Source organism: Pelodiscus sinensis, chromosome 3 (genome assembly GCF_052426305.1).
Source record: "Pelodiscus sinensis isolate ZL-2025 chromosome 3, ASM5242630v1, whole genome shotgun sequence".
Lineage (NCBI taxonomy): Eukaryota > Metazoa > Chordata > Testudines > Trionychidae > Pelodiscus > Pelodiscus sinensis.
Window position 1 is genome coordinate 30494613 of NC_143054.1, and position 25614 is coordinate 30520226.

The 25614-nt window shown below is 39.3% G+C and overlaps 1 protein-coding gene across 1 annotated transcript in view; it reads left to right on the forward strand.

The window, feature by feature from the left end:
* Positions 1-25614, forward strand: part of MBOAT2 (membrane bound glycerophospholipid O-acyltransferase 2) — a 169671-nt gene that overhangs the window by 136534 nt on the left and 7523 nt on the right. The window contains exons 7-11 of the mRNA XM_006123617.5: positions 1008-1191; positions 11783-11975; positions 18574-18677; positions 20873-20937; positions 23406-23538. Coding sequence (XP_006123679.1) covers positions 1008-1191; positions 11783-11975; positions 18574-18677; positions 20873-20937; positions 23406-23538 — 679 coding nt within the window. The remainder of the gene's footprint in view (positions 1-1007; positions 1192-11782; positions 11976-18573; positions 18678-20872; positions 20938-23405; positions 23539-25614) is intronic.

A 25614-nucleotide genomic window follows, 5' to 3' on the forward strand; every position in this document is an offset into this window, starting at 1 on the left:
GAACTGCAGTGTTCAAATTTGACTTGTGTGTTGAGTAGAAATCATTCGTGGCACTTTTTAAATTACTGAAAGATTGTATTAGCAGTTTTTAGGGAAAGTAGTTGGTACATAACGTACTTTTCAAAAAATGAATAAGAGAATATCATAATTTTTTTGTTACTCTCATTTTACTATCACTGAAAGAGTGGTTTAATGACAGCTACTGAAAAATTGAGTGCATCTCTTCTCTTAAAAAAATCAGTAGAAAAATAAACACCAATATACAAATCGGGTGTTGATGTTTATGCTTATAACTATATCCGTTCGAAAAGAAATAAAAGTTTATAGGCATTTTTCATTCCTTTAAATACATATTTCTGCATCATCTATTAGGACATGCAATTAGAAAATGTCTGTCTGTATGCAGTATTTTTCTATTCATCATGTCCCTTCCATAAGTAAAACTATTTGGAATTCTTACTCAATTTCAAGAATTTTTACCACCGATTTGACAGAGCTGTTCTGTATTTTAAGTATGCTTTTTACCTGTATTATTGTATTTTGTGCATATGTGTGTATATATATAAAACCTGTGATACTGTGAAAGATCCTTAAGTCTCTCATTCCATTGAACTTTAGTTGATAGTACCCTAGAAAGAAAATGAATTTTGACTGACAAGAGCCCTTTATCTAATTATACAGTTCTATTACTTATTTTTAAGTGGAGTTTTACATTGATCACAGTGGCACTATCTACAGGTACTTAAAAATTGATGGTATGATTTCGAGATTTGAGTAAGGAGAAAGTTCCCTTGGATCAGCAAATCAGTCTGGAAAAACGCAACACAGACTGATAAAGAAACAGTCACATATATTTTCAGTAGTATTTATAAAACATAACTTGACTGCTTCACTGCATGTGTTAAAATTTGAATTAGAATAAGTAATAAAGTAAATAATTATTCCCAAAATTGACTGTTTTAAAAGCCTACATTACCTCTCACAAGTTGCTTGTCTTTGAATTACAGACGCATGCCAAGTCTACTGGAGTATTTAAGTTACAACTGTAATTTCATGGGTATCCTGGCAGGCCCATTATGCTCTTATAAAGACTATATTACTTTCATTGAAGGCAGATCATACCAACTGACACAGTCTGAAGCAAATGGGAAAGAAGATGTAAAATATGAACAAACAGATCCCTCACCAAATGTAAGATCTATTATTTTTTTGCAGTGCTGCTATCTATCTATCTATCTATCTATCTATCTATCTATCTATCTATCTATCTATCTATCTATCTATCTATCTATCTATCTATCTATCTATCTATCTATCTATCGTCATTGCATGAAAAGCCTGGTTTGCATTATTCATTTACAGGCATAACTTCTCAGCTATATTTGGAGTTTATTCACCAATGGTGCAGTTGACTGTTTAAAAAAAAATCTATTTCCTGGATGGTAGGTGTTCTGCAAGGATTCCCACTGTTAGGTCTTGTGAACAAAGGTGGATGATCTTGGAGCTGTCTCGTAAGTTTCTATGGTAAAATACCACATTTACATGCAACAAGCCTCTCTAATCAAGTCTTTCTTTAGGGGAGAGAGAGCTTTAACATGCTCATAGATGCTTCTTCATTTTTAACTTTTTCATTTGTTTATTTGTGTAAAGGACAAGCAAACATATTGTAGAGAGACAAAACTAATTACAGACTTGTATTTTATTATCATACTACACTGCACCCAGAATCCATGCATATTCGGGTATACATTTTATTTACTCCCTTATCATGGTGGGGGTGCAGGTATGTATGGATGAACAGCCAGGTGATCATCTGTTATAAAAGATGTGCATTATTAGAATTAAAACCAGTGACTACTGATGCTTTGTACATTACCCTTTTTAAAACTGATCAGTTTCAAGTTAAGGATGCTGAGCATATTTTCCATCCTCCTACACATTAATTTATCTGACTGTATATATGTACACACATTTGAATTTTAGTCTCAGATACAGTCATAATCTCAAACAAATAACAGAATATAGCTATTATGAAAGAACTGGAAATCTCTAAATATGTTGCCTACCCAAATCCACCTCCTACTTACCTTTTCCCAGCTTAACTTTAAAACTTATTCCTGAGCAGGTAGTTGGGAAGTAAGGCTGAGGGAAGTATGTGCTTTTCTGATGTCAATATGCTTGTACTTAAGCCTTAGAGGAATACTTAACTTTACCATATAAACTTGATAGTAAGCTCTCAAACATCTGAAAGTCACAAGACCAATATATGTGTGAATCTATAAAGGATTGTACCTTCAAAATACTCTAGCTGCAGGTAAGCAATTTCCCCTAAATTGTGTTGCTCATACAGTGCTTGATTTTTTTATTTTTTTTATTTTTTGTAATTTATGCTGCATTAGCTTTTTGACCTTAAGATTAAGAGAAGCTGTCTATGCTCCTACTACTTCACCTCCTAACTGGTGTTAGACAAATTTGGCTGCATTTTATGACACCAGTGAGTATTGCGTGCTTTTGGGAAAAAATGTAGATTATATATTTGTTTACTGCATTTGCTGTATCAGTTACAACCTTGAATGTTTTGTTATGACTCATGTTCCAATCCTGTTACCTTAATAAAATGCTTATCTAAAGATATTTTTCTAGATTGCCATATTAATTTTACTTTTAAAAGAAAAATAAATCATTAGGTAATTTATCAAAATCAGAAACAAAATGTGGATCAGCAAATGTTAATGTCGGAGATGAAAGAATCTTTCAGCTAAATTTACTATAAGCTTCTTTTCTTGTCAATTTTTTTCTATAACATCAAATGTTCATGCGAGCCTCCTCCTGTACACTGTGTGTTAAGTGCATGACATGAATCTAGTCTAGCATTTTTACTGTGTTAATTGCATGTTAACTAAACTTAGTCAACATTGTAAAATGATTTATTTCATATCTCCCTCCTATTATGCCTTTTTACAAGCTATCATTTGTTGGTGCTCAAAGTGGTGTCAACAGTCAGAAATTAATATCTATCTTCGTAAGTTTATTTTTATTATAGCTATTAGCTATCCTTAAAATACAAGATTCCTGTAGAAAAAGTCACTCTGGTTTTGACTTCTACCTAGACAGACTATTTTTAGATGTTGAAGTTCTTGATAATTGCCTGCAGTGTTTAACTAACTGATTGTATAATAGTCTCAAATGTGGCAAGCTTTATTATAGTTCACTAGTTTACTGAACTATTTTTTGTTTGTGTATCAGCCAGAAGTTTTAAAAATGAATCTATTCCAACAGAAGTGTAAAAGTTTGCCAGGAAATTTATAATTGTTTAAAGCCTGATCCAAAAACTCAGTGAAGACTGCAGGAGTCTTCCTATAAACTTCAGTGGGTTTGGATGGGTCTCTAGGTGCTGAAAGGATAACAAGATTGCTCAAAAAATATGTTGTCAGGCTTGATTACCTCATTTTTCCAATTTCATTATGAAATAGAATTGTGGCATCCTGTTTGGTTGGTCTATTACTTGGTATGGGAGTTGTCAGTTACTGGAGCAGCAAAGATCATAGCAAACTGAAACTTTGTGGAGATCATGGCCAAGGACTTGAATGATTGAACATCTTTCAAGTATGATATTGATGATTAAATAATGTTTTGTGACCATGAAGCTATGGCAGTGTGTCAAGCAAAATATAATCTCTTAAACTGCTTTGTGTTTATATAACAAATAGATCAGATAACTGTTTTTAGAGAAGTGTATTTCTGATCTGTGCTGCAAAAAACGCAGCTTTCCTGTTATATAAAGATTTTTTTAAAGTGGAGGATGTGACTTAATAATTTGTAAATGGCAGAAGCTAATAGCAACATCTCATCTAAATCAGGAGTATAATTTTTAGAAAGAAACTTACTTGCCTTATATGTTGACTGACTGCACTGAACATATGAGCTGGTTATTCTATATCCTAAAGCAGGGATGGAGTGCCTCAGGCCCAGGGGCCGGATGCATCCCCTGGCTTGCCTAGATCCAGCCCCCAAGACTCAGGGGCCCCCCTCTGCATTGGGAAGCCTGTGCTTGTGCTCCAGCCCTCCTGCTGCCCCACCATGGTGCTGGAGCACACAAAATCTACTAGGCTGGGCCTCTCTTTAAGCTCTGATGTGTAAGGGGAATGTGGAGAGTGTCTTTCTCCTTCTTAGTCAGGTGCCACATCAGTGAGGGTTTTTTGTGTGTGGCCCTCGAATGATTTTGCTGTGGGTCAGTGGCCCCCAACCCAAAAGAAGTTCTCCACCCCTGCCCTAAAGTGAATTCACATATTTCAAAAGCACACTTATATAGGAAATCAAGTTTCAGCTTTTGTCATATTGGATGAGGGTCAATTTTCTCCTCACACAAACTAATTCAAAACCTGATTTTTAGGCGTTAATGTCAGATTATGGTAGAGGGAGGGACTGTTTCTTCCTGTGTTTGTAAAGTAATAGAATATTGAGCCACTGAACCTGACTGGGGATCTCTGGGGTTTACTGTCATACAAATAATACAGTAGAAGAATAACAAAACAGTATTATGAAAATAAAAATCAACACAGTATTATGAAAATAAAAATCAATTGTTTGTTCATTATCAAAACCATAATGAAATTATGGCAAGTTATCTTCTTGCCTAGACATTTTTCCTAAAATTCATACCATGTAAATATAATAATAAAATATTTACACAGATAATTTTGGACACACTATTTTCTCACAATTGTAGATCAAAAACAGCAGCTTCATAATTGCATGATTTGGTTTTAAAGAAGTAAACTAAGGCCAGCTCTATACTGTTGGAGAAAATTGATGCAAGATATACAACTCCAGCTATGTGCATTCAGTAGCTGGAGTTGATGTACCTTGCATTGGTTTTCTAGAGCAGCCCCAAAGCAGAAGGTCAATGGGAAAAATTCCCCTATTGACTTACCTGACTCCTCACGACTGCGAGGGGTTCCAGGGTTGACAGGTGTGCCCTCAGCTTATGATTTAGCAGGTCCTTTTTCAGACCTCTCAGAAGTGTAGAGGTGGCCTAAGGCCAGGTCTGCACTGGTGGAGAAAATCAATGCAAGATACACAACTCCAGCTATGTGAACCCTCAGCGTTCAATTTAGTGGGTCCTTACCAGCAGGGCCTGCCCGAGGTATTTTGGTGCCCCGGGCATGGGTGCTCGGGGCACCAAATGAAAAACATTATATGCATGTAAAGAATTAATACTACTACCTATTTATAAATTACAGCTACTATCTCTTATAATAAAGAGTGAATGCCCATTTTTCAATTATGGATTGGATTTTCAAAGTTAAGTGATCACAACTGTCCATACATTTTTGTGAGTACAAATTCCTTAGATTTGTGCTCATGTATTTGCACTGATTGTGTGCACAAGCAAATAAATGGTTTGTGTGTACAGATTAGGTATTTGTGTGTATAAATTACAGATGTACTAACGTGTGTGAATAATTGTGAGTAACTTGTGAAAATTCAGCCCTGTTTACATCCCCAGAGAACAAGGGATTAATGCCGTTCAGCTTTTCCCTTCCCTTGAACAGGAACTCAGGGGAAGGACTAGAAGAGTGGCTGAATGGGAGACAAAGGGAAGAATACTTTTGGGAAATTAAGGCTCCTCATCGAGAAGTCTCAGGATGGAGTTGAACATTAAAAAGGTTTTTTTTCCTGCTTACTTTCTGATAATTATTTTACTTTCTTGATAAACACCAACGGTTGAGGAAGAAACCTTGCTGACTCCAACTGCTTTTCTGCTGAATTGTCCAAGCAGTTTATTTAACTCCATTGAGTCATTCAATTATCTTGGTTTAACACCTCTTTTGAGACAATTCTCTCACACGGATATGTGTGATAGGTGATATGTAAAAGTCTCTAGCCCCCCCCCCCACCTCCATCGCTTACTGCTACCTCTTCTTCCCTTCTCCCTCACCACCAGAAAGTGCAAGAGCTCATGGGAACTACTATTCGTGTTTATACAGATATGCCAGTATCTTCGGTAGTCCAATCTTAAATCTTTCTTTGACAAAATGAAGGATTTAAGAGTCACTTAGAGGAAATGGTCACATGGCAGTCTTGTAGGTTTGGGTACTTAACATTTCGTTAAGGATTATAAATTAGATATACTGAACATCTGAAGTATTTAACCAGTACGCTGGTCTTCCAGAAACCATTCAGTTTCCTAGGCTCATAATTTTGCAAAATGTCTGTTTCTGGCACCTCTGTACTTCCTTGTTTAAAGATCACTGTAGCTGTTTTATAAGAAATTCTAATTAATTTTATTTATTTATATTGGAGTAGCACGTAAAACTGTTTGTTGGCCACTCCATTGTGCGCTAGATGTAGTAGTGGATGGCACCTACTTTCATGTGGCAACATTGCCAGGTCACAAGAAGTTTCTGAGATTCATAGTGGGAAGCCAACATTATCAGTGTATAGTACTTCCTTTAGCCAGTTGTCAGCTGCATGAGCATTCACCAAGTGCAATAGTGATGGGTCTACTTGAGATATAAGAATTCACATAATCTGTTACTTAGATGATTGGTTAGTGGGAGATAGATCTGAGTACAGTAAAACCTGTGCTATCCAGAATTTAAGCATCCAGGAAACTGTAGAAACCAGCAAATTTCTGATGCCGGGAAAACCAAACCAAAAAAAAGGGGGGGGGGCAGGAACTGACCCTTTTTAAGTGCTGGGCCGCTCTTCAGATGAGCGTGCAGCTCATACTTGGGAGAAGGGTGAACAGCAGTGAGAAACAAGCAGCAAGCATCTCGGCTCCCTCCGCAGCTCTTGGCACCCCTGGCAGGCCAGCCTTCCTGGGGCTCCTGCCTCCACCTCCAGCAGGTCACCCCTGCCATCTCTGCCTCCCGCCCCCGGCTTCCACCCCCCTCACCAGGTCGCATCCTGCTCCCCTCCACACGGCTCGTGTCCTCCTCCTCCCCAGCAGCCTACATCCCGGCCCCTGAAAGGCTCTTGTGCCCCACTCCCCATAGGCCACGCACAGCTCCTCCTTCCTTTTCTCCCCCTTAGATAACCAGAATTTTCAGGTTACCTGCACACCCAAATCCCCGGGCGTGCCGGATAACACAGGTTTTACTGTATCAGGTTCTCTGACACATGCAGTTTATAGTTTGTCTCTTCAGTCATCTGACTAAGAGAAACTCCATGTTATTTCCAGTGCAAAACCATTGTTTTTCATATAGTCTAAGACTAAAAAGCATCATTATGATCATCTAGTATTACCTCCTGTAATAACGCAGACCATAGAATTTCCCCCAAAATTCCCAGTGACGGCAAAATGACCTTGACCTGCATATGATTGTCCCAATGGTTAATTACTCTCACAGTTAAAAGTCTGTGACTCATTTCTAAACTGAATTTGGCCAGCTTCTACTTCCAGCCAATGGATCATATTTTACCTTTCTCTGCCAGACTGAAGAGCCCATTATCAAATATTCGTTCCACATAAAGTTACTTATAGACTATGCAATCAAGTAATCCCTTAACCTTCATTTCATTTAACCTTCATTTCATTTATCTTAACCAAACCAAACAAAAAAAAATCCACCACCACCGACAAAAAAACAAAGCTCTTTCAGTCTTTCATTGTTAGGCATATTTTCTAATCCTTAAATAATTTTCATTACTCTTCTATGAACCCTTCCCAACTTATCAACATCCTTTTCAAATTGTTGACACTAGAATTGGACACAGTATTCTAATCAGAACTAAATATAAAAGCAAAATACCTCTTTATTTTTATTTGAAGTTCCCCGATTTATGCATCTGAGGATTGTATTTTCTCTTTTGGCCATAACACCTCACTGTAAATTCATGTTCAGATGATATACCATGAGTCACCCTCTCCCCCCAAAAAATCTTTTTCAGAGTCAGTTTCCCAAGATAGAGTCCTTATAAAATATGCAAGTATTTTTTACACCAGATATGTATAATTTTCCTCAAAGTTGAATTTAATCCCTTATTTACCACATATGATCTTGTTATCAACCGAGCATGCTCACTTTTAATCTCCAGTTGTGGATTAATGTTGAAAGAAAAGAAAATTAAATCTGAGAAAATAAAACCTAAAAGACAAGGGTTTTTCTAATAGTGCTTTCCTGTTAGTCTAAGGAATGTCACTCAAATCCTGTTATCTGTGGAGAGAAGAAAAACTTCCAGAAGAATAGCCACTTGATATTATCATCAAGCTTCTGAAAACAGGAGACTCTGGTAACTGCCTGAATTGGTGGGGAGTGACACTTCTTTCCAACACAGGAAAAGTCTTAGCTATGATTGTGTTAAACAGGATGAAAAGAAAAGTGGATACCATTCTTCACAAGGAACAATCTGGTTCTAGGCGAGATTGTTCATGCACAGATGTGATTTTAACCTTAAGAAGGATTATTGAAAATGCGAATGAATTTCAAGGAATCCTTGGTGTTAATGTCATAGACTTTCAAAAAGCATTCAGTAGTGTAAATAGGGAAACAATGTGGAAAACTGGTAGGCAGAATGGAATTCGGATGAAACTTATCAGTGTAATTAAGGCATTTTATACTAACTCAATGTATTAAAATGGATAGAGGATTAAATAAGTCACTTGAAACGGGGTAAGGCAAAGGTGGATCCTGTTTCCATTCTTGATCTTGCTCGCCATTGATTATGACCACAAGTGATGTAAGAATAATCAATATGGCTTAAGGTGGAATCATTTGAGATTATTTGATCTAAATTTCACTGATGACATCACTCTTCTACATGAAAATGCTGAAGAAATAAGCATGCACAAATGAAGTTAAAGAAATGATAGGGAAGGTAGGATTGTGATTCAATGTAAAGAAATGTAAAACCATGGAAATTCGAGATATGGATTTAAACATAAAAATTGTCAGTGGAGGGTAAATTGATTCAAATATCTTGGAAGCACAATAAGCCAAGTTTGTACATGCTCTGAGGAGACAAGAATAGGGATGGGCAAAGTGAACAGTCTTCCATAAACTTGGGAACATTTGGAAACTTAATAAAGTATCATTACATACAAAACTAATCATCCACTCAGTCGCCATTGTAACCATACCAACCTACAACAGTGAAACCTGGCAAATTAAGACAATTAGAACTGCTCAGAAGTTAGATGCATTTCATCATAAGTACTTGTGGAGAATATAGGAGTAAGCTATGAGGAAAGACAAATGAATGATGAGGTCAGAAAAATGGCTAACGCAAGGTCTCTATCACAAATGATTTACAAGTTAGGATATCAATGACTATAACATGTGTTATGTATGGATCATAACTGACTACTGATAAATCTAATAAGAAAGACCAAGGATGACTCGTAAGTGTAGGATTATCAACGGCATAGAAAAATTTAATTTTGAAATGGGAGGATTTAGGTCACATGGCAGCAGATAAGCAAGCATGGAGAACGTGGGTAGCCCCATGTGCTGAAAAGCAGGGGCTGGACTATAGTCTAAGGGGATCTTTCCTAATGAATTTCCTTCATCAAAATCATCAGTATTGACTTCCACACACAGGAAAGGCCTAAAAATTGATGCCTTAGATAAGTTTTTTTGTCTTTTGAAAATTGTTGAGTGTTATCAATAGTTTTCACTCTATTCTTCATTGCAGTAGGTCTTTCCATCTCCTAGAATTCTTCATCAGGCCTCTTACTGATACCCTTCATTTTGGTTAGGCCACCAAATTAAAGTTTACTAAAATCTTGGTCACTGAAGTGCTGCCTGTTGACATGTGAAAAAACAGGATTATAATAATATTTTGTTATCACTCTGCACATCACACAAGCAAGTACACAACTTCAACACAGTGCACAGGAGAGAATAGTGGTTGAGTGAGGAAGAGAGACAATTACATCTAAGTTGAGAAAACAACACTGATGGCTACTGTATTTTTGAAGCATTTTCTTTCATGGCATTGGTGAAGTAATCTTTTATCTTAGATCTTTATGTGTATAATTATGCTATATTTGAAATAGGACATTGTCTCCGCAAGTAGAAAATATTAGGAAATATTGGGAGCATGGTGGAGAGAACAAAGAATTAGCTGCCTCATATGTGTTTTAACACATTTATAACCAAAATCAGGCCACACTGAATTATTTTCTTGAAAAGTTTAACATTAATAGCATTATAATGGTAAGTGTTTTAGTCTCATATTTTAGTCTCAATTAGACTATTGAGAGGAACACTGAAAATTTTGAATACAAATAGTATCTAAATGACTGTAGCTCTGTTACTGATTAACTTGTGTATGGACACATAAGGTACTAAAGGTTCTTTGACAACTTACACATTATATCAGTGTAGGCAATAATTTTTGAAGAGGGGGTCCATTTAAAAAATGTCCAAGGTGGTTGTGGACCGTGCTGAAAGGGGCAGGGCCTCATGTGAAAGGGGTGGAGCCTTTAAATAGCAGGAGTTGAAAAGGTTCGTGCACCCCTGGCAGCTCCCAGGCAACATATATGGGGTGGGGCTGAAAGCTGTGAGCCCTTTCAACTCCTGCTATTTAAAGGGCTTGCACCTGCTTGGCAGCTGCTACTATGTGGCCTGGCAGCTGCCCAGAAGGTGCAAGCCCTTTAAATAGAAACAAGTGAAAGGGCTTGCGCCTCCCCTGCGACTCCCAGGCAATGAGTTAGGGGACGGGGGGCCAGAGCCGCTGGCATCTGGATGAAAGGACCTGGCCCACTGACAGCCTCTTGCCTAGCCTTGCATTATATGGACCTTTTGTCCTTAGTGTATAGAGGAGACTATGTATTTAAAGCAGCAATCATCTGTTCCCAATTGTATTCAAAGAGTGCTGAAACAATTTGTATAGTGGGGTTGCTGAAAGCCAACTGTAAACCCTGTATACGATATAGAGCACTTTAAGCCAGGAGGTGGTGCTGCAGCCCTAGTTTCAGCACTTATGATTGTGTGCATTTTATAATGGAATCTGATAAACATTTTAAAAAATGTCAATAGTAAAATTACTGGGAGTCAAGGGATATTGAGTCACAATCTCTTTTTTCTTGGGTGAGTTACTTGACCTTCTTCTGCCTTGGTCATTCTAACTGGAAAACAAGGCCTCATAAAACCAGAGGGAAGAATTCTATTGTAAATGCCAGTTCAATTTAGAAATTCTTATTTCAATACTTCTACTGCTATGAAAAATCCTCAATAGGAGTGCTTAAAATCTTGACTTAAACAACATTTTTCACCTCATCTTGTTAAAAGTAACTGTAACAGCAATGAAAACAAGGAAATAATGTATTTATAGGCTAGAATAAACTCTAGTTGATGTTTGAGTGGCATGTCATTAAGAAAGAACCAGGCGATTTTTTTTGCCAGTGTTTGAGAGTTCTGTAAAAAAGATGTGCTAACCTCAAATGACGTACAGTATATTTATAATCTTGATAATGACATGATAATTTTTATCTGTTTAGATAATTCTTGACACCATTATGAAAAACTGGAAGTATGAAGGGTATTCCCATTTATTCAAAGGATTTTTCAGAGGTCTTAATTGCTATCAGACTTTGGTTTAACAATTCTTACTTTAAGAAGGGATGGTCGTAGTGTAATCCAGACAGGAGTATTTCCTTTTCTTTTGTCCTTTTAGCTTGTAAATGTTTTTAAAATTTAAAGATCGTAACGTGTTTATCGGGAAGTGGCAAACCTTTGTACACCTGTTTAGGGAAGATTTTAAATTACTTTTATTTTGGGAAGCTTAATGAAAAACATGACGTTCACAAGCTCTCCTATATTGCACTTTTCAGATAGCTGTGGCACAGAAACTCTTAATCTGTGGGCTCTCTTTATTATTTCATATGACTGTCACAAAAACGTTACCTGTGGAATACAACATTGATGATAACTTCAGAGCTACAGGATCTTTGCCTATGAGGATTATCTACCTATATGTATCGCTAATGGCTGCAAGACCCAAATATTATTTTGCATGGACTTTAGGTAAGCAACCAAAATGTATATACTTTCCCTTACCGTTTAAAGTGAACTGTATGTTAGGTATGAATTTAAAATAGCGTGTGCCCTGTTGGGGTTTTAGAAAGAAGTAATTTTAGAACTGAGACTTTATACAAAGGTCAATGAATGGATGTATTTTATAGTTGACCATAATTTAACATAAACTTGCACATAGAAGAGAATTTTGCAAACTAAATTTCAGGACCTGATAAATAGATGACTCAATAAAACATGGATGTGATATGTTTTAATGAGAAATGTTATTGTTTCTCCTTTAAAATTGCCTTAAAATTAGATAAATTAAAATGCACCATGTAATTAAAGACTTCTATATTTCATTTTTCATACCCAGTTAGATCCATTATACATTTCTTCCTTGTAGACAAATAATTCAAAAATGCCTATTTAGAATAACCCAACTGCAAGAACAAACTGCATCAATCAATATGGATATATTTTACTATATAACGTTATGGTCAGTAGGTAAATGCACCATAAGGTGCAATTGTTTCCCATACTGATAGTAAACATTTCATCTAGCTCTTAATTATGTGCTAAAAGTAGAATACATATATAGTGCCCTTGTTTCTGACACTAAATGGATGTTGTATTTTAAACAATATTTTCCTTTCCAAGTCAATAAGGGAAAATATTCAACTTCCAGAAGTTTGTGCCATGGAAATTATTTGCGTATCAGATTTCAGGACAATTATGCCAATTCTCTTCCACCTCTAGTTTATATATTTATTGCATAACTCTATATGAAAACATGGGGACAACCAATGCTGTAAAAGAGTTTAGTAGAATAGCGTGACTCATATTCAACTGCTAGTTTAATTCCTGCTTAGTGAATGAAATATTTGCAGCCTGCCTGGGTACAGAATAATTCTACATCAGGGGTTGGCAACCTATGTCATGAATGTCATAAGTGGCACGCAAGCCAATTTAGAGTGGCACGCGGTGGGAGCTCGGCTCCCACCCCATGCATATGGAGGCTGCATGTCAGGCAGCAGCTGGTCTGGGGCCAGAGCCAGAGGCTGTGTTTCGGGTGGTGGCAGTATCTGCCGGGGGTGGGAGCTGATCCTGCCTGTGGTGTGTTCCACACAGCTGGAGCCACCCATTGACTGTAAGAAGTAAGCATCATCCACCAACATCCCATTTTGAATAGGAATTTAATAGTTGAACTTTATTGTTTTTATTGATTTGTGTGTGTGTGCTAGGTTGGTTTTTATTTTTAAACCACCCAGCTGGTGGCCTTTTTTGAGCTTTTAAAAGATTTTAAGAAAGATGTATTTTTTTTAATATTTTATGAGAATACCTATAATTATTTTTAAATGTTTATTTTAATGATAATTTTATTGTTTTAGTTGCTTTATTATTAACAAAGGGATTTAGGGTGTTTATTTTGGGTTTCTCCTTTTTTTTAAACTTATTTTATGTTTAAGATTAATCACTTAATGTAAAAAAAAAGAAGTGAAACCGTGAAAGCATCGCAGAAAAAGCTGGCGCAGTGCCCAGGACAGGAGACTAAGCAGGGTGCATGGTAGAGGGAGCCTCCTCTCCCCGGGAGAGTAGTGTGGCTCAGGGCAGGAGGGTTACATCTTGGCAAGCCATTTCAGAAAGGTTGGAGATATACCTTTCTCATAGAAGGGACCTTGAAGGTTATGAAGTCCAGTCCTCTGTTTTCACAGCAGGACCACGTACCATCCCTGACAGATTTGCCCCAGATCCCTAAATGGGCCCTTCAAGGATTGAATTTATAACCATGAGTTTAGCAGGACAGTGCTCAAACCGCTGAACTAGCCCTCCTCCCTTGTCTTGCCAATTGGGTCAGCGGTTCTTCATCTCCAAGCATAGTTGTCAAATGTGCCATCGAAGATGATATCAACCTTTTTCATGTCTTCCCTCCACATCTCAAATCACCTTTTTCTACGTCTTTGGCTTGTGACTGCTAGTTCTTATACTCTCTGACCAATGTGTCTCGCATCTATACTCCCTCAGCTTTTCCATAATAGGGGCTGTCTGCACCATATCACTTGTTGTCATACTCAGCAACCACCTGAGCATTCTTGCTGGTGTATACTTGGTGTATGAAGTAGTGTTGTTTTCTCTTCATTGACCAGTGTTTCAACCCATATGTCATGGCTGGATTATTCATTATCTTATATATTACGCTCTTCTGTGTACATGGCACAGATAATCCTCATCAACTCCCTAGGTATATACCAACTGCTCTTCATGTGGCTTCTAACATCTGCATCCACATTCTCGTCATTGCTCAACACTGAACTGAGATTCAGAGTTTAACTTTATACCATCTATTTTCTTCTGTTCTAGCCCTCCATTGATCTAGGTCTCTTTTCAGTTTGTATTAATCTTCATAATGGAACATAATTTCAGAAAAAACGTGCTCTATGGAGCCTCTTCCCTATCTCCTGTGTCGACGTTTTTATTATAATAGAAATTAGGAATGGACTTGGAGTTGATCCTTGATGTATACCTATCCTTACAATAAATAATTGACTGTAATCACTGCTGCTTCTCAGTACTGCTGTGCTACTCTCCTACATCTCTGATTGTTTTAACATTTCTCTTGCAGATAGCATGACCTTAGCCATCACCATAACACTGCTCTAGGAACTCGGCCATTAGCCTTTTTGAATTCACAAACACTAAGTGCAAACCTTTGCATTTATCTCTATACTTCTTGGACCGGAATACTTGGACTGGAAACACTGCATCCTGTGTTGGCCTTCTTTGCATAAACTTGAATTGGTTGTTGCTTATTTGATGATCCAGCTCCTCCAAAAGTCTTTTCTCGAGATTTCCTACAAGCCATTTCAAAGTGTGGCTCATTAATTTGATGGGTTGGTAATTACTGCTTTCTTGCACATCTCCTTTACACTTAAACATAGGAATCAATGTTCTTTCTCGAATTGTTGGGTATTTTTCCAGTGCAGAAAATTAAGTTGAAAAAGTTCATTATTATCACTATTCCCTTACGGCCTAATGCTTTAAACTGCTCAATGGTATGTTGGCTGATCCCATTGCCTCCGCTGATCCTGTTCAAGTTTGGTAAGCTTGAATGCTGAATCTCCATCATGATGAGAGATCTTGTGAGACTGTTTCTTGAACATACTTTCTTCAGTGGTTTCTTTACATTGTCTTCTCTAAACAGGCTCTCATAAAATGGTTGCCACAGATTACATTTCCCTAGTTGTCTGTGCTTCTATGCCTATTCTTTGCTAATGTATATATTCCTATCCTCCCTTCTTTTGTTAGTAGAACTGCTTACAAGTCTTTAAATATCTGATCCTTAGTTTCTGCAAGTGCTCTTGTGTTATGACCTTTGAAACTTGTATTCCTCATAACTTTCCACCATTCTTATTTCCATTTTGTCTCTCTTGTATACAGCAATGTGCACTCTAATTCTTTTCAATGTCTCGGTTACTTCTCTTGATTTCCCAGGCCTTTTTTCCATCTTTGGGAAAGCCAAACATAGTCCTTGGTTTCACTTCTTTAGTCACATGTGCCCAGGATGTGGTAGCTTTTTTCCAGTTTTTCAGCCATCAGGCAAAGCAGTTGTAAATCATTTACAGGGGTGTGAATAATCCCTGAAAACCAAGATCCATAGATCATACGTGATTTGTATAGAGTTTACAAACTGACTTTCACATCTGACATTCTTTGTTTGAAATCCATATCCCTTCTGTTAGGTGGAGTGAGTACCATGGCTAATAAGTTTAATCTGCCTGGAGCAATTTTATTATAAGGCACTAGTTGCTTTCCTTTCAGGCCCCCTCTTTCAGTAAAGAACACCTCTGCCATGGTCAAATTACAAAGGATGAATAACACAAATATGTAGGGGCAAAATTAAAAGATGAAGGCACAAAATTAAAAAGCTTGAGACATAAAGGGTAACAAGAAAAAATACTACAAATATATTAGAAGCAAGAGGAAGACCAAGGACAGGGTAGGCCCATTGCTCAACAGAGTGGGAAAAACAATAACTGAAAAGTTAGAAATGGCAGAGATGTGCAATGAGTTCTTTGTTTCATTTTTCACCAAGAAGGTTGATGGTGACTAGATGCCTAGCATAATGAATGCTGGTGGAAATGAGGTAAGTTTAGAAGTTAAAATAGGAAAAGAACAAGTTATAATTACTTAGAGATTTCTTCAAGTTACTACAGCCTGATGAAATGCATCCTAAAATATTCAAGGAGCTGTTAGAGGAGGTATCTAAGCCACTAGCTATTATCTTGGAACAGTCATAGAAGATGGGAGAGATTCCAGAAGACTGGAAAAGGGCAAATATAGTGCCCATCTATAAAAAAGGAAATAAGAACAACCCAGGAAACAGACAAGTCATCTTAACTTATAATTGAGCAATAATTAAATAATTCCTCTTGTGGATAAGGGAGAAGCGGTGGTTGTAGTGTACCTACACTTTAGTAAGGCATTTTCTATGGTCTCACATGATCTTCTTATCAATAAACTAAGGAAATACAATAGAGGTGGGGCTACTATGAGGTGGGTTCATAACTGGCTGAATAACCATTCTCAGAGAAGAGTTAGGTTCGTGGTCATGCTAGAAGAGCATAACAAGTGGGGTTCCGCAGCGGTCAGTTTTGGGATCAGTTTTGTTCAACATCTTCATCAATGATTTAGATATTGGCATAGATTAAGTTATTGGCACTTATTAAGTTAGCAAATGATACCAATCTGGGAGGGTTTGCAAGTGCTTTGGAAGATACAGTCAAAATTCAAAATGATCTGGACAAACTAGAAAAATGGTCTGAGGTAAATAGGATGAAGTTTAATAAGGACAAATGCAAAGTACTCCACTTACGAAGGAACAGTCAGTTTCACATATACAGAATGGGAAGCAACTATTTAGGAAGGAGTACTGCAGAAAAGGATCTACAGGTCATAGTGGACGACAAGCTAAATAGGAATCAACAGTGTGACGCTGTTGCAAAAAACGCAAACATGATTCTGGGATGTATTAACTGGGGTGTTGTGAGTAAGACAGGAGAAGAAATTCTTCTGCTCTACTCTGCACTGATTAGACCTCAACTGGAGTGTCGTGTCCAGTTCTGGGTATCATATTGCAAGAAATATGTGAAAAAGTTGGAGAGGGTCCAGAGAAGAGCAACAAAAATGATTAAAGATCTAGAAAACATTACCTATGAGGAAAGACAGAAAGAATTGGGTTTGTTTAGTTTAGAAAAGAGAAGACCGAAAAGAGGGGACATGATAGCAGTTTTCAAGAACCTAAAAGGTGTTACAAGGAGGAGGGAGAAAAGTTATTCTCCTTAACCTTTGATGATAGGACAAGATGATAGGCTTAGGCTGCAGCAAGTGAGGGTTAGGTTAGACATTAGGAGAAACTTCTTAATTGTCAGAGTGGTTAAACACTGGAATAAATTGCCTAGGGGGGTTGTGGAATCTCCATCTCTGAAAATACTTAAGAACAGGTTAGATAGACGTCTGTCAGAGATGATTTAGATGGTACTGGGTCCTGCCGTGAGGGCAGGGGACTGGACTTCACGATCTCTCAAGGTTTCTTCCAGTACTGGTGTTCTTTGAGAAGGCAAGTGGTAGGCTATATATTACACTGGCTACATGAGTCATTTTCTAGGCTGTTAGAGTTCATCCTCAAATCCAGCTCAGATGTGCCAGATCTGTAGGAATACCTGTGTCACATTGCTTCTTCACAGCCACTTTTGCTTTCCTTACTTTCTGTTTTCTTAGGGGAGCCCTGAATCATCAGAAAGGAACTATGGGTTATCCTGATATCAGGATTTGTGCTGTTAGAAGAAATGTTGAGTATATATTAAAAATCAAGTCTTACTCATTATATGTTTTTTTCCCCCATTGATTTTAACAAGCACATATTTAGAGTATCACACTTTGGTATGCTATTTGAAATATCATGCAGTGAAACCATTTTACTTTTATGTTTACATATTCAGTTTGTGTAGTCCTTGTACGTTAAGAAAGGTGCCTGAACATTGAGACACTTTCTCAAACCACTGCACCTAGCTGATAAGACCCATGCTTTGTAATATTAAATTGAGTTCAGTTTATATTCAAAATAGATCCCAATTTTTCTCCTCTCTTTGGGTGGTAGTTAATACCATGCATCCCAGACAGTTTGAATGGACTCCTCTGTCAGTTAGATGGAACAAGCATATTGGAAGGCAAAGGTTCCCTCTCCCAGTTAGAAAGAGAAGACCAAACAGAAATTAAAGGATTGTGTTGAGAGAATATGACTATCCCTGTGAAACTGATGGTATATTGTATTCTTGTTTGCTTTTCTTTTTATATAAAAATATTGTTAAAGATTCAAAATAACTTGGTTTGCAAACATATATCCATGTTCGTCTTATTCTTTTCTCTTGATAGTTAAGTGCCTTTCCAGGAACCGTAGGTGCTTCTAAAATTTAAATATACAGCCAAAAACTACATTAAAATACAGCAAATCACGTGTACAAAGTACATGTTATATGATGCACAATACTGATAGTGTAGGCAATTTATAGCTAACTATATCAATTGTTTTCCTTTTGTTTCATTGCAGCAGATGCAATTAATAATGCAGCAGGGTTTGGTTTTAGAGGATATGATAAAAATGGAGCAGCACGCTGGGATTTAGTATCAAATCTGAAAATCCAGCATATAGAGGTTTGTTCATGGCTCTTTCAAACAATTGTGCTCAAGTTGAAAATTTAAAGGGAATTAAATTGTTTTACTTTTTTTTATTCTCATGTTTGCAAAGGTGTCACAAAAAGAGATGGCATAATCTGGCTTGGAGGAAGGAGTATCAAATCACACACATTTTTTATATCTTCTGCAAGCCTATTAGTTTGTGGGTTTTCTTTGTGATTATGAATACTCTAAATCAGGGGTGGGCAAACTTTTTGGCCTGAGGTCCACATCTTGTTATGGAAATTATATAGAGTGCCATAAATGCTCACCAAGTTGAGGGTTGTGGTGTGGCGAGGAGGGGTGGGAGCTCTGGCTGGGAGCATGGGCTGTGGGGTGGATCCAGAAATGAGGAGTTCAGGGTGCAGGAGGGTATGCTAGTCTTGGATAGGGATGTTAAATTGCGATTAATCAGCTAATTGAGTAGTCTATGGAATTTCCATTGACTACTCGATAAAGGGGATGCTCTCTATCCTGCTGTACCTCTCCTTTTGAAATGTATAAGAGCTACCTGTGGATCCTGTATATTTCAAAGGGAGAGATGTGGCAAGAATATGTGCCAGTGGGGACCAAAGCAATCCCTGCTGGCACAGGTTCCCCTCTGTGCCTCTTCCTTTGAAATGTACAAGAGTCAGGGTTGACTCTACTACGTTTCATAGGGAGAGGCACAGCGGTGGGACTGGCACAAGCAGAGAATGTTTCAATCACAGCTTGCAACTGCCTCCCCTGCCCTCATGGAGACGGTGCTGGGAGGAGCCAGTTTTTAAGATGGCTCCATTTAGCACCGGCTCGTGCTCCCCCCTCTTGCTGCCTCTCTCTGATAGAGGCAGAAAGGGGGGAAGGGACTAGTCGATTTCCTACTCAACTACCTGATAAGCATTTGCTTATCAGCTAGTTGACTAGTTGCTTACTTCCCAGGTCTTGGACCGAAGGTTTTAGGAGGGGGGCTCTTGGCTCCGATAGGGAATTGGGGTGCCATGGGGTGAGGACTCCTCTGGAGGGTGCAGGCTCTGGGGTTTGGGGTACAGAATGGAGAGATTCAGGGAGTTGGGATACTAGGAGAGGTGAGGCTCTGTCTTGCGATGCAGAGGCTAAGGTGGGGCTGAGGATTAATGGGCTTGGAGTTCAAGAGGGCATGATGGATTACGATTAAAGGGTTTGGAGGGCACAAGGGAGATCACTACTTGGGAAAGGGGTTCAGGGTCTGGATGGCACTTACTGAAGTGGCTACTGGAAGCAGCAGCCTGTCCCCCCTCTGGAAATTACACAGAGGGAGCATGCAGCTCTCCCCAGCTCTCACTGGCCACAATTCCTGGCCAGTGGGAGCTGCAGAGCTGATACTTGGTGTGGGGGCAGCATGCAGAGTAGAGATGTCAAGGTGTAGACAACTACACAGTTTAATTGATAAGCCCAGGCTTACCGGATAATCATGTCGATTACAGGTACCCCTTGCTGCCTTTGTATGGGTATGTCTACACTAGCTCCCTAGTTCAAACTAGGGAGGCTAATGAGGGCGATCGAAATTGCAAATGAAGTGCGAGATTTAAATATCCAGCGCTTCATTAGCATGTTCCCGGGAGGTCGTCATTTTGGAAATTGACTAGCCCAGAATAACTGCCTGCATCTACACGCGACAGTGGAATGGGAGTTCGAAGTAAAGCCCTTAGTTTGAATTAGCTGTTAAGCCTCATTCCAGCACGTCCGTGGAGGCAAGGGCGCTGCTGGCTGGTGCTGCGGTGATGGGGCAGGCCGGTGCTGCGGGAGCTGGGCGCACGATGCCTGATGGCAGCTATAAGGGACGCCGTGCGCCCCTTACAGCTGCCATCAGGTGCCCCCCATCAGTTGGCGCCCTGGGCAGCTGCCCGGCTCGCTCATGCCTCAATCCAGCCCTGCCGCACCTCAGCGTGAACTCTGGGACCTGATTAAAAGGGTCCGATAGGCTGGATGCAGCCCATAGGCCATAGTTTACCTACCTTTCTCTAAATGTAGAGTTACAAGTTAAGGAATAAAAGTAGGCTCATAATAGAGAGATTGAATAAATTCCTGCTTTCTTTATTCATCTTATCCCCAAAGAATGCTTCATTTGTATATCATGCTATTCTGAAATACAGCATGACTTTTTCATATGGCACCTTCACATTTTGGTGAAATAATTAATTTTTTTTGTTTTACAGTTCTCAACAAGTTTCAAGATGTTTCTTGATAACTGGAATATTCAAACAGCTCTTTGGCTTAAAAGGTACTGTGTATCTTTAAAAGAAAGATTTCTACCTTGGAGTTTCTTTTATTTATCTTTAAAATAATCTCCAAATACTTGTTATTAGAGATCCTAAACCAATACAGCTGCATAGTCGATGATACACTTAATTATATCATTATCTATCCTGAATAATATTTTGATAAACCTTTGAGTTATTGATCTCACTGTTTAGATGCTAAACTGGGATATTATTGCAATAGAAACTGCTAGCCATCTTCACAATAGTATGCTGTCCTACTTGTGTGGACCTAAAAGTGTGTTCCTTCATGGTGAAGCATTCTCATCCTCACAAGTAGCATGTTTCTCAGAGTAACTGAGAAATCTCATAAGTCCCAAATCTGCTTCTGGTTGCTTGCCTACAGAGGACCCTATAAACTTCTTTAACTACCCAGTCACACAGTATTATGAATGGGAACCATCTACATACTCTGCATTCCTAGAGACTAGGCTGCAAGCTCTGAACCACATAGGAGTGCTATTGGGAGAGTATGCTTTGTGCACATTATCTTCTTCACTTCTCTCATGTAAATTACAGATTCATTGTTCCCTGGCATAGCCAGAGTTCCCATGGGCTTATGTTTCTCTGCTGTTCCCCCACCCCAGTGTTTGTGAGGGTGGATCAATATAGAGCCAAATGAAACATTATGCTTCAGTTAGATGAACAAAAAGTAGAAAATGATTATCCTTCTTGACAGTTACATTGAGAGAGGTCCATTTTCTCCTCAGGAGATTAACTTTATTAAGAGTCTGGATAGACTCCATTTTGGAGCCTTACACATGCCTTTACTAAACACTTTGAACTACAGAAGCCATAGATCCAGAAAGTAGGATATTGGTAATCAGGTCAGGAAAAACAAATTCATAAAAGATTCCTATTCTATGAAGTAACTTCTGGTTTTGAAAATGTCTTTTCTGAATTTTGGCACTATGCAAAAGATTACTAGCATCTTTTAATAGACAACTTGAGTAAAGACAATAAGCAACCTGCAGTTGATTCATATGTATTTTGCTGGATTGGCTTCTTGAATTAACAGTTTCTTTCCCGGGGTATGATGGAGATGTGAAATAAAGTTTGTAGAGCAGATTGTTACTTGGTCTTAGTGCAAATATTAGGGTACATCAGAGGCATGTCGCCAGAGGCATGTAGATTAGGCTACCAGACCTAGGAAAATGAAGCAGCGATTTAAATAATCGCCGCTTCATTTAAATTTACATGGCTGCCGGGCTGAGCCGACAAACAGCTGATCAGCTGTTTGTCGGCTCAGCGCGATAGTCTGGACGCGTGGGTGTCGACATCAAAGGTATTTGTCGACCACCCAGGTAAACCTCATCCCAGGATGAGATCTGATCAGCTGTTTGTCGGCTCAGCGCGGCAGCCATGTAAATTTAAATGAAGCGGCGATTATTGAAATCGCCGCTTCATTTTCCTATGTCTGGTAGCCTAATCTACATGCCTCTGGCGACAGAGGCATGTAGTCTAGACGTACCCTTAGTCTTAGTATGTTACCAGATCTAGTTCAATGATTAGGGAATGCATACATACTACTAGGAGCTCTATGACTTTGTAGTTGCTTTGTCTTATCAAACTCCCTCAAACGTATGTTCCAACCCAATAAAGCAGAAACTAAGTTTTAATAATTTAAATTTTATTGCTAGGATGATCAAATTCTGTTTGCTAATATAAAAACCTATTTGCAAGCGAGATTCATGATATCATAGAATTTATTGCCAGAGAAGTCAGTATGACATTGCAGTTGCACATGTAGCTGAGATGTAGAGATCTACTCCCCAGTACAGCTGGGTAGGGAATTTTTCATTTAGACCTTTTTTTATCAAAATGCCAGTTTGTCAAAACCAGAACTGCTTGCTGTGAAGAGTTGGTTTTAATACATTTCCTATTTAAAAAAAAAATGAAATCTTTGAGAAGTGCGTTTTCTGTGAAAGCTGTAGTTTGGTGGTCATAATGACTTCATTTCAAAATTAAGTTAATTTATAGTAGAGAAAAAAAGCTTAACAAACTAAAGGTCAGTATTTAAACTAAACGTTTTGAAAGTATTTAAATGAATCATTTCATTTGTTCTTGTCTGAATTGGTTCAGATTTTTGGTTCTTGAAAATTTTCATCCCAGCATGGGATGTGAACATACTTTTTGAAACCTCAAAAATTCAATAGAGTCCTGCCTTTCAGGAGTGTTGCCATGCCATTGTGAAAGAGCATATATGGTAACACTGAGATCTGATATCAAAGCTGTTAGTAAAGTTATAGTATATTCTGTAAATCATAATATGTAAATACTTAAGTCCAAGGTTCAATAGAATTATATATTGAGATAGCAACTGCTATTAAATCCATTACTTGCTCAGTTTTAAATGGTTATTGGCACTATTATTGATCATTTTTTTCTTCTTTATACTCTTTGTGTTTAATACATTTGCTTTGTTTGTCAGAGTATGTTACGAGCGAGCTTCCTTCAGTCCTACAATACAGACTTTCATCCTTTCAGCCATTTGGCATGGTGTATATCCAGGATACTATTTAACATTTTTAACAGGAGTACTAATGACTCTAGCAGCACGAGCTGTAAGTACCAACCAAATATTTTAATAAGTAGTTTTATAAAAGCAAAGGGACTATTCATGCTACAGTGCCCAAAGGTGTGTGCATAACTAGGGAAAGTCAGACACAATCTTGGTCCCAAACAGTAGAATCTGTATTTCAGATAAATAGCAGTGGGAGAGATGATGGGAGAAGATCAGAGGAAGGACATAAGAGGAATGTTTATGTTGTTGTTTTTGCATTTGTAGCACATCTTATATGTGAAGTGTTCAAGCTGCACTGTCTCATACGATAATTACTGTGATGTGAACAGATGAGGTTAAAAGTGATTTTAAGAAGTCAGGGTATGTCTACACTACAGCACTAATTCGAACTAACTTAATTCGAACTAAGCTAATTCGAATTAGTGTATCTAGACCTAAAACTAGTTCGAATTAGCATTTTGCTAATTCGAACTAGCATGTCCACATTGAGTTAAGGATGGCCGGAAGCAGTGCCGGCAGGGCATCAAATAAGGACTTAGAGAGTGGAGCTGCTGTCTCAGGCTAGCCGAGGGCTGTGCTGAAAGGGACCCGACCCCCACCCCGGGCAGACAGTTCTCAGGGGTTCCCCGCTTGCAAAGCAGTCCTGGCTTGGAGTGTCCTGAGTGCCCACACTCGGCACATCACAGCACTCGGCCATCAGCCCGGCTGCACTTGCCACAGGCTGCCATCCGGGGGTGGGTGTCAATCGGGGGGCTGCAGGAAAGCTTCCACCTCGAGGAGCCCGCAGAGCCACCCCAGTCCTCCCCATCGGGGGCTTATGCCCCATTCCTCCCTCACCTCCTTCCACTTACGCCCCCCTTCCTGATGTACAAAATAAAGGACACGTGTGTTCAAAAATAGAAACTCTCTTTATTGAACAAAACTCGGGGAGACTGGGAAAAGGAGGTGGGAGAGGGGAAGAGAGAGGGTGGGAGAGGGGAGGGCAACTAAAATGATCAGGGGTTTGGAACAGGTCCCATATGAAGAGAGGCTAAAGAGACTGGGACTTTTCAGCTTAGAAAAGAGGAGATGGAGGGGGGATACGATAGAGGTCTATAAAAGCATGAGTGGTGTGGAGAGGGTGCATCAAGAAAAGTTCTTCATTAGTTCCCATAATAGAAGGACTAGAGGACACCAAATGAAATTAAGGGGTAGAAGGCTTCAAACTAATAACAGAAAGTTCTTCTTCACAAAGCAAATAATCAACCTGTGGAACTCCTTGCTGCAGGAGGCTGTGAAGGCTAGAACTAGAACAGAGTTTAAAGAGAAGTTAGATAAAGTCATGGAGGTTGGGTCCATGGAGTGCTATTAGCCAGGGAGTAGGAATTGTGTCTCTGACCTCTGTTTGTGGAAGGCTGGAGATGGATGGCACGAGACAAATGGCTTGGTCGTTGTCTTTGGTCCATCCCCTCCAGGGTCCCTAGTGTTGGCCACTGTCAGCAGACAGGCTACTGGGCTAGATGGACCTTTGGTCTGACCCAGTACGGCCATTCTAAGCTCAGGGCTCAGGGTCGGGGGTCTCAGTGGACCACCCTGATTTTCATGCAAACCTGCTCCTGGGTGGCCAGGCTGGCAGCTATCCTGCCCTAGACGGCCACTTTCCTGTGCCTAGTGCGGAGGTCGTGGATGAGGTCCATGATCTCCGCACTAGACCAGGTGGGCGCCCGCCTCTTGCGGACCCGGGCAGGCTCCCGGGAGCCACCAGCCTGATCCCCGGAAGAGGCGGAGGGCTGGGTGGCAGCGGGTAGCTGGCTCGAGCCGTGCCAGGTGCAGGGTCTGCTGGCTGTGTGCTGGCAGGCTTGCACCTGGCACGGGCACTGTAGCCAGCCCTTGCCCCTTTAAGGGCTCCGGGGCCGGGAGGGGGGGGAAGACGAGTTTCCCTGGTGGTGCCCAGAGTGGCCACCAGGGAAAGCTGGAGAGGGCTAGCCTCCCACTAGTTCAAATTAAGTGGCCCTTAATTCGAACTGCTTTATTCGAACTAGGCGTTAGTCCTCCTAGAATGAGGTTTACCTAGTTCGAATTAAGCGCTCCGCTAGTTCAAATTAAGTTCGAACTAGCGGTTTGTATGTGTAGCGCC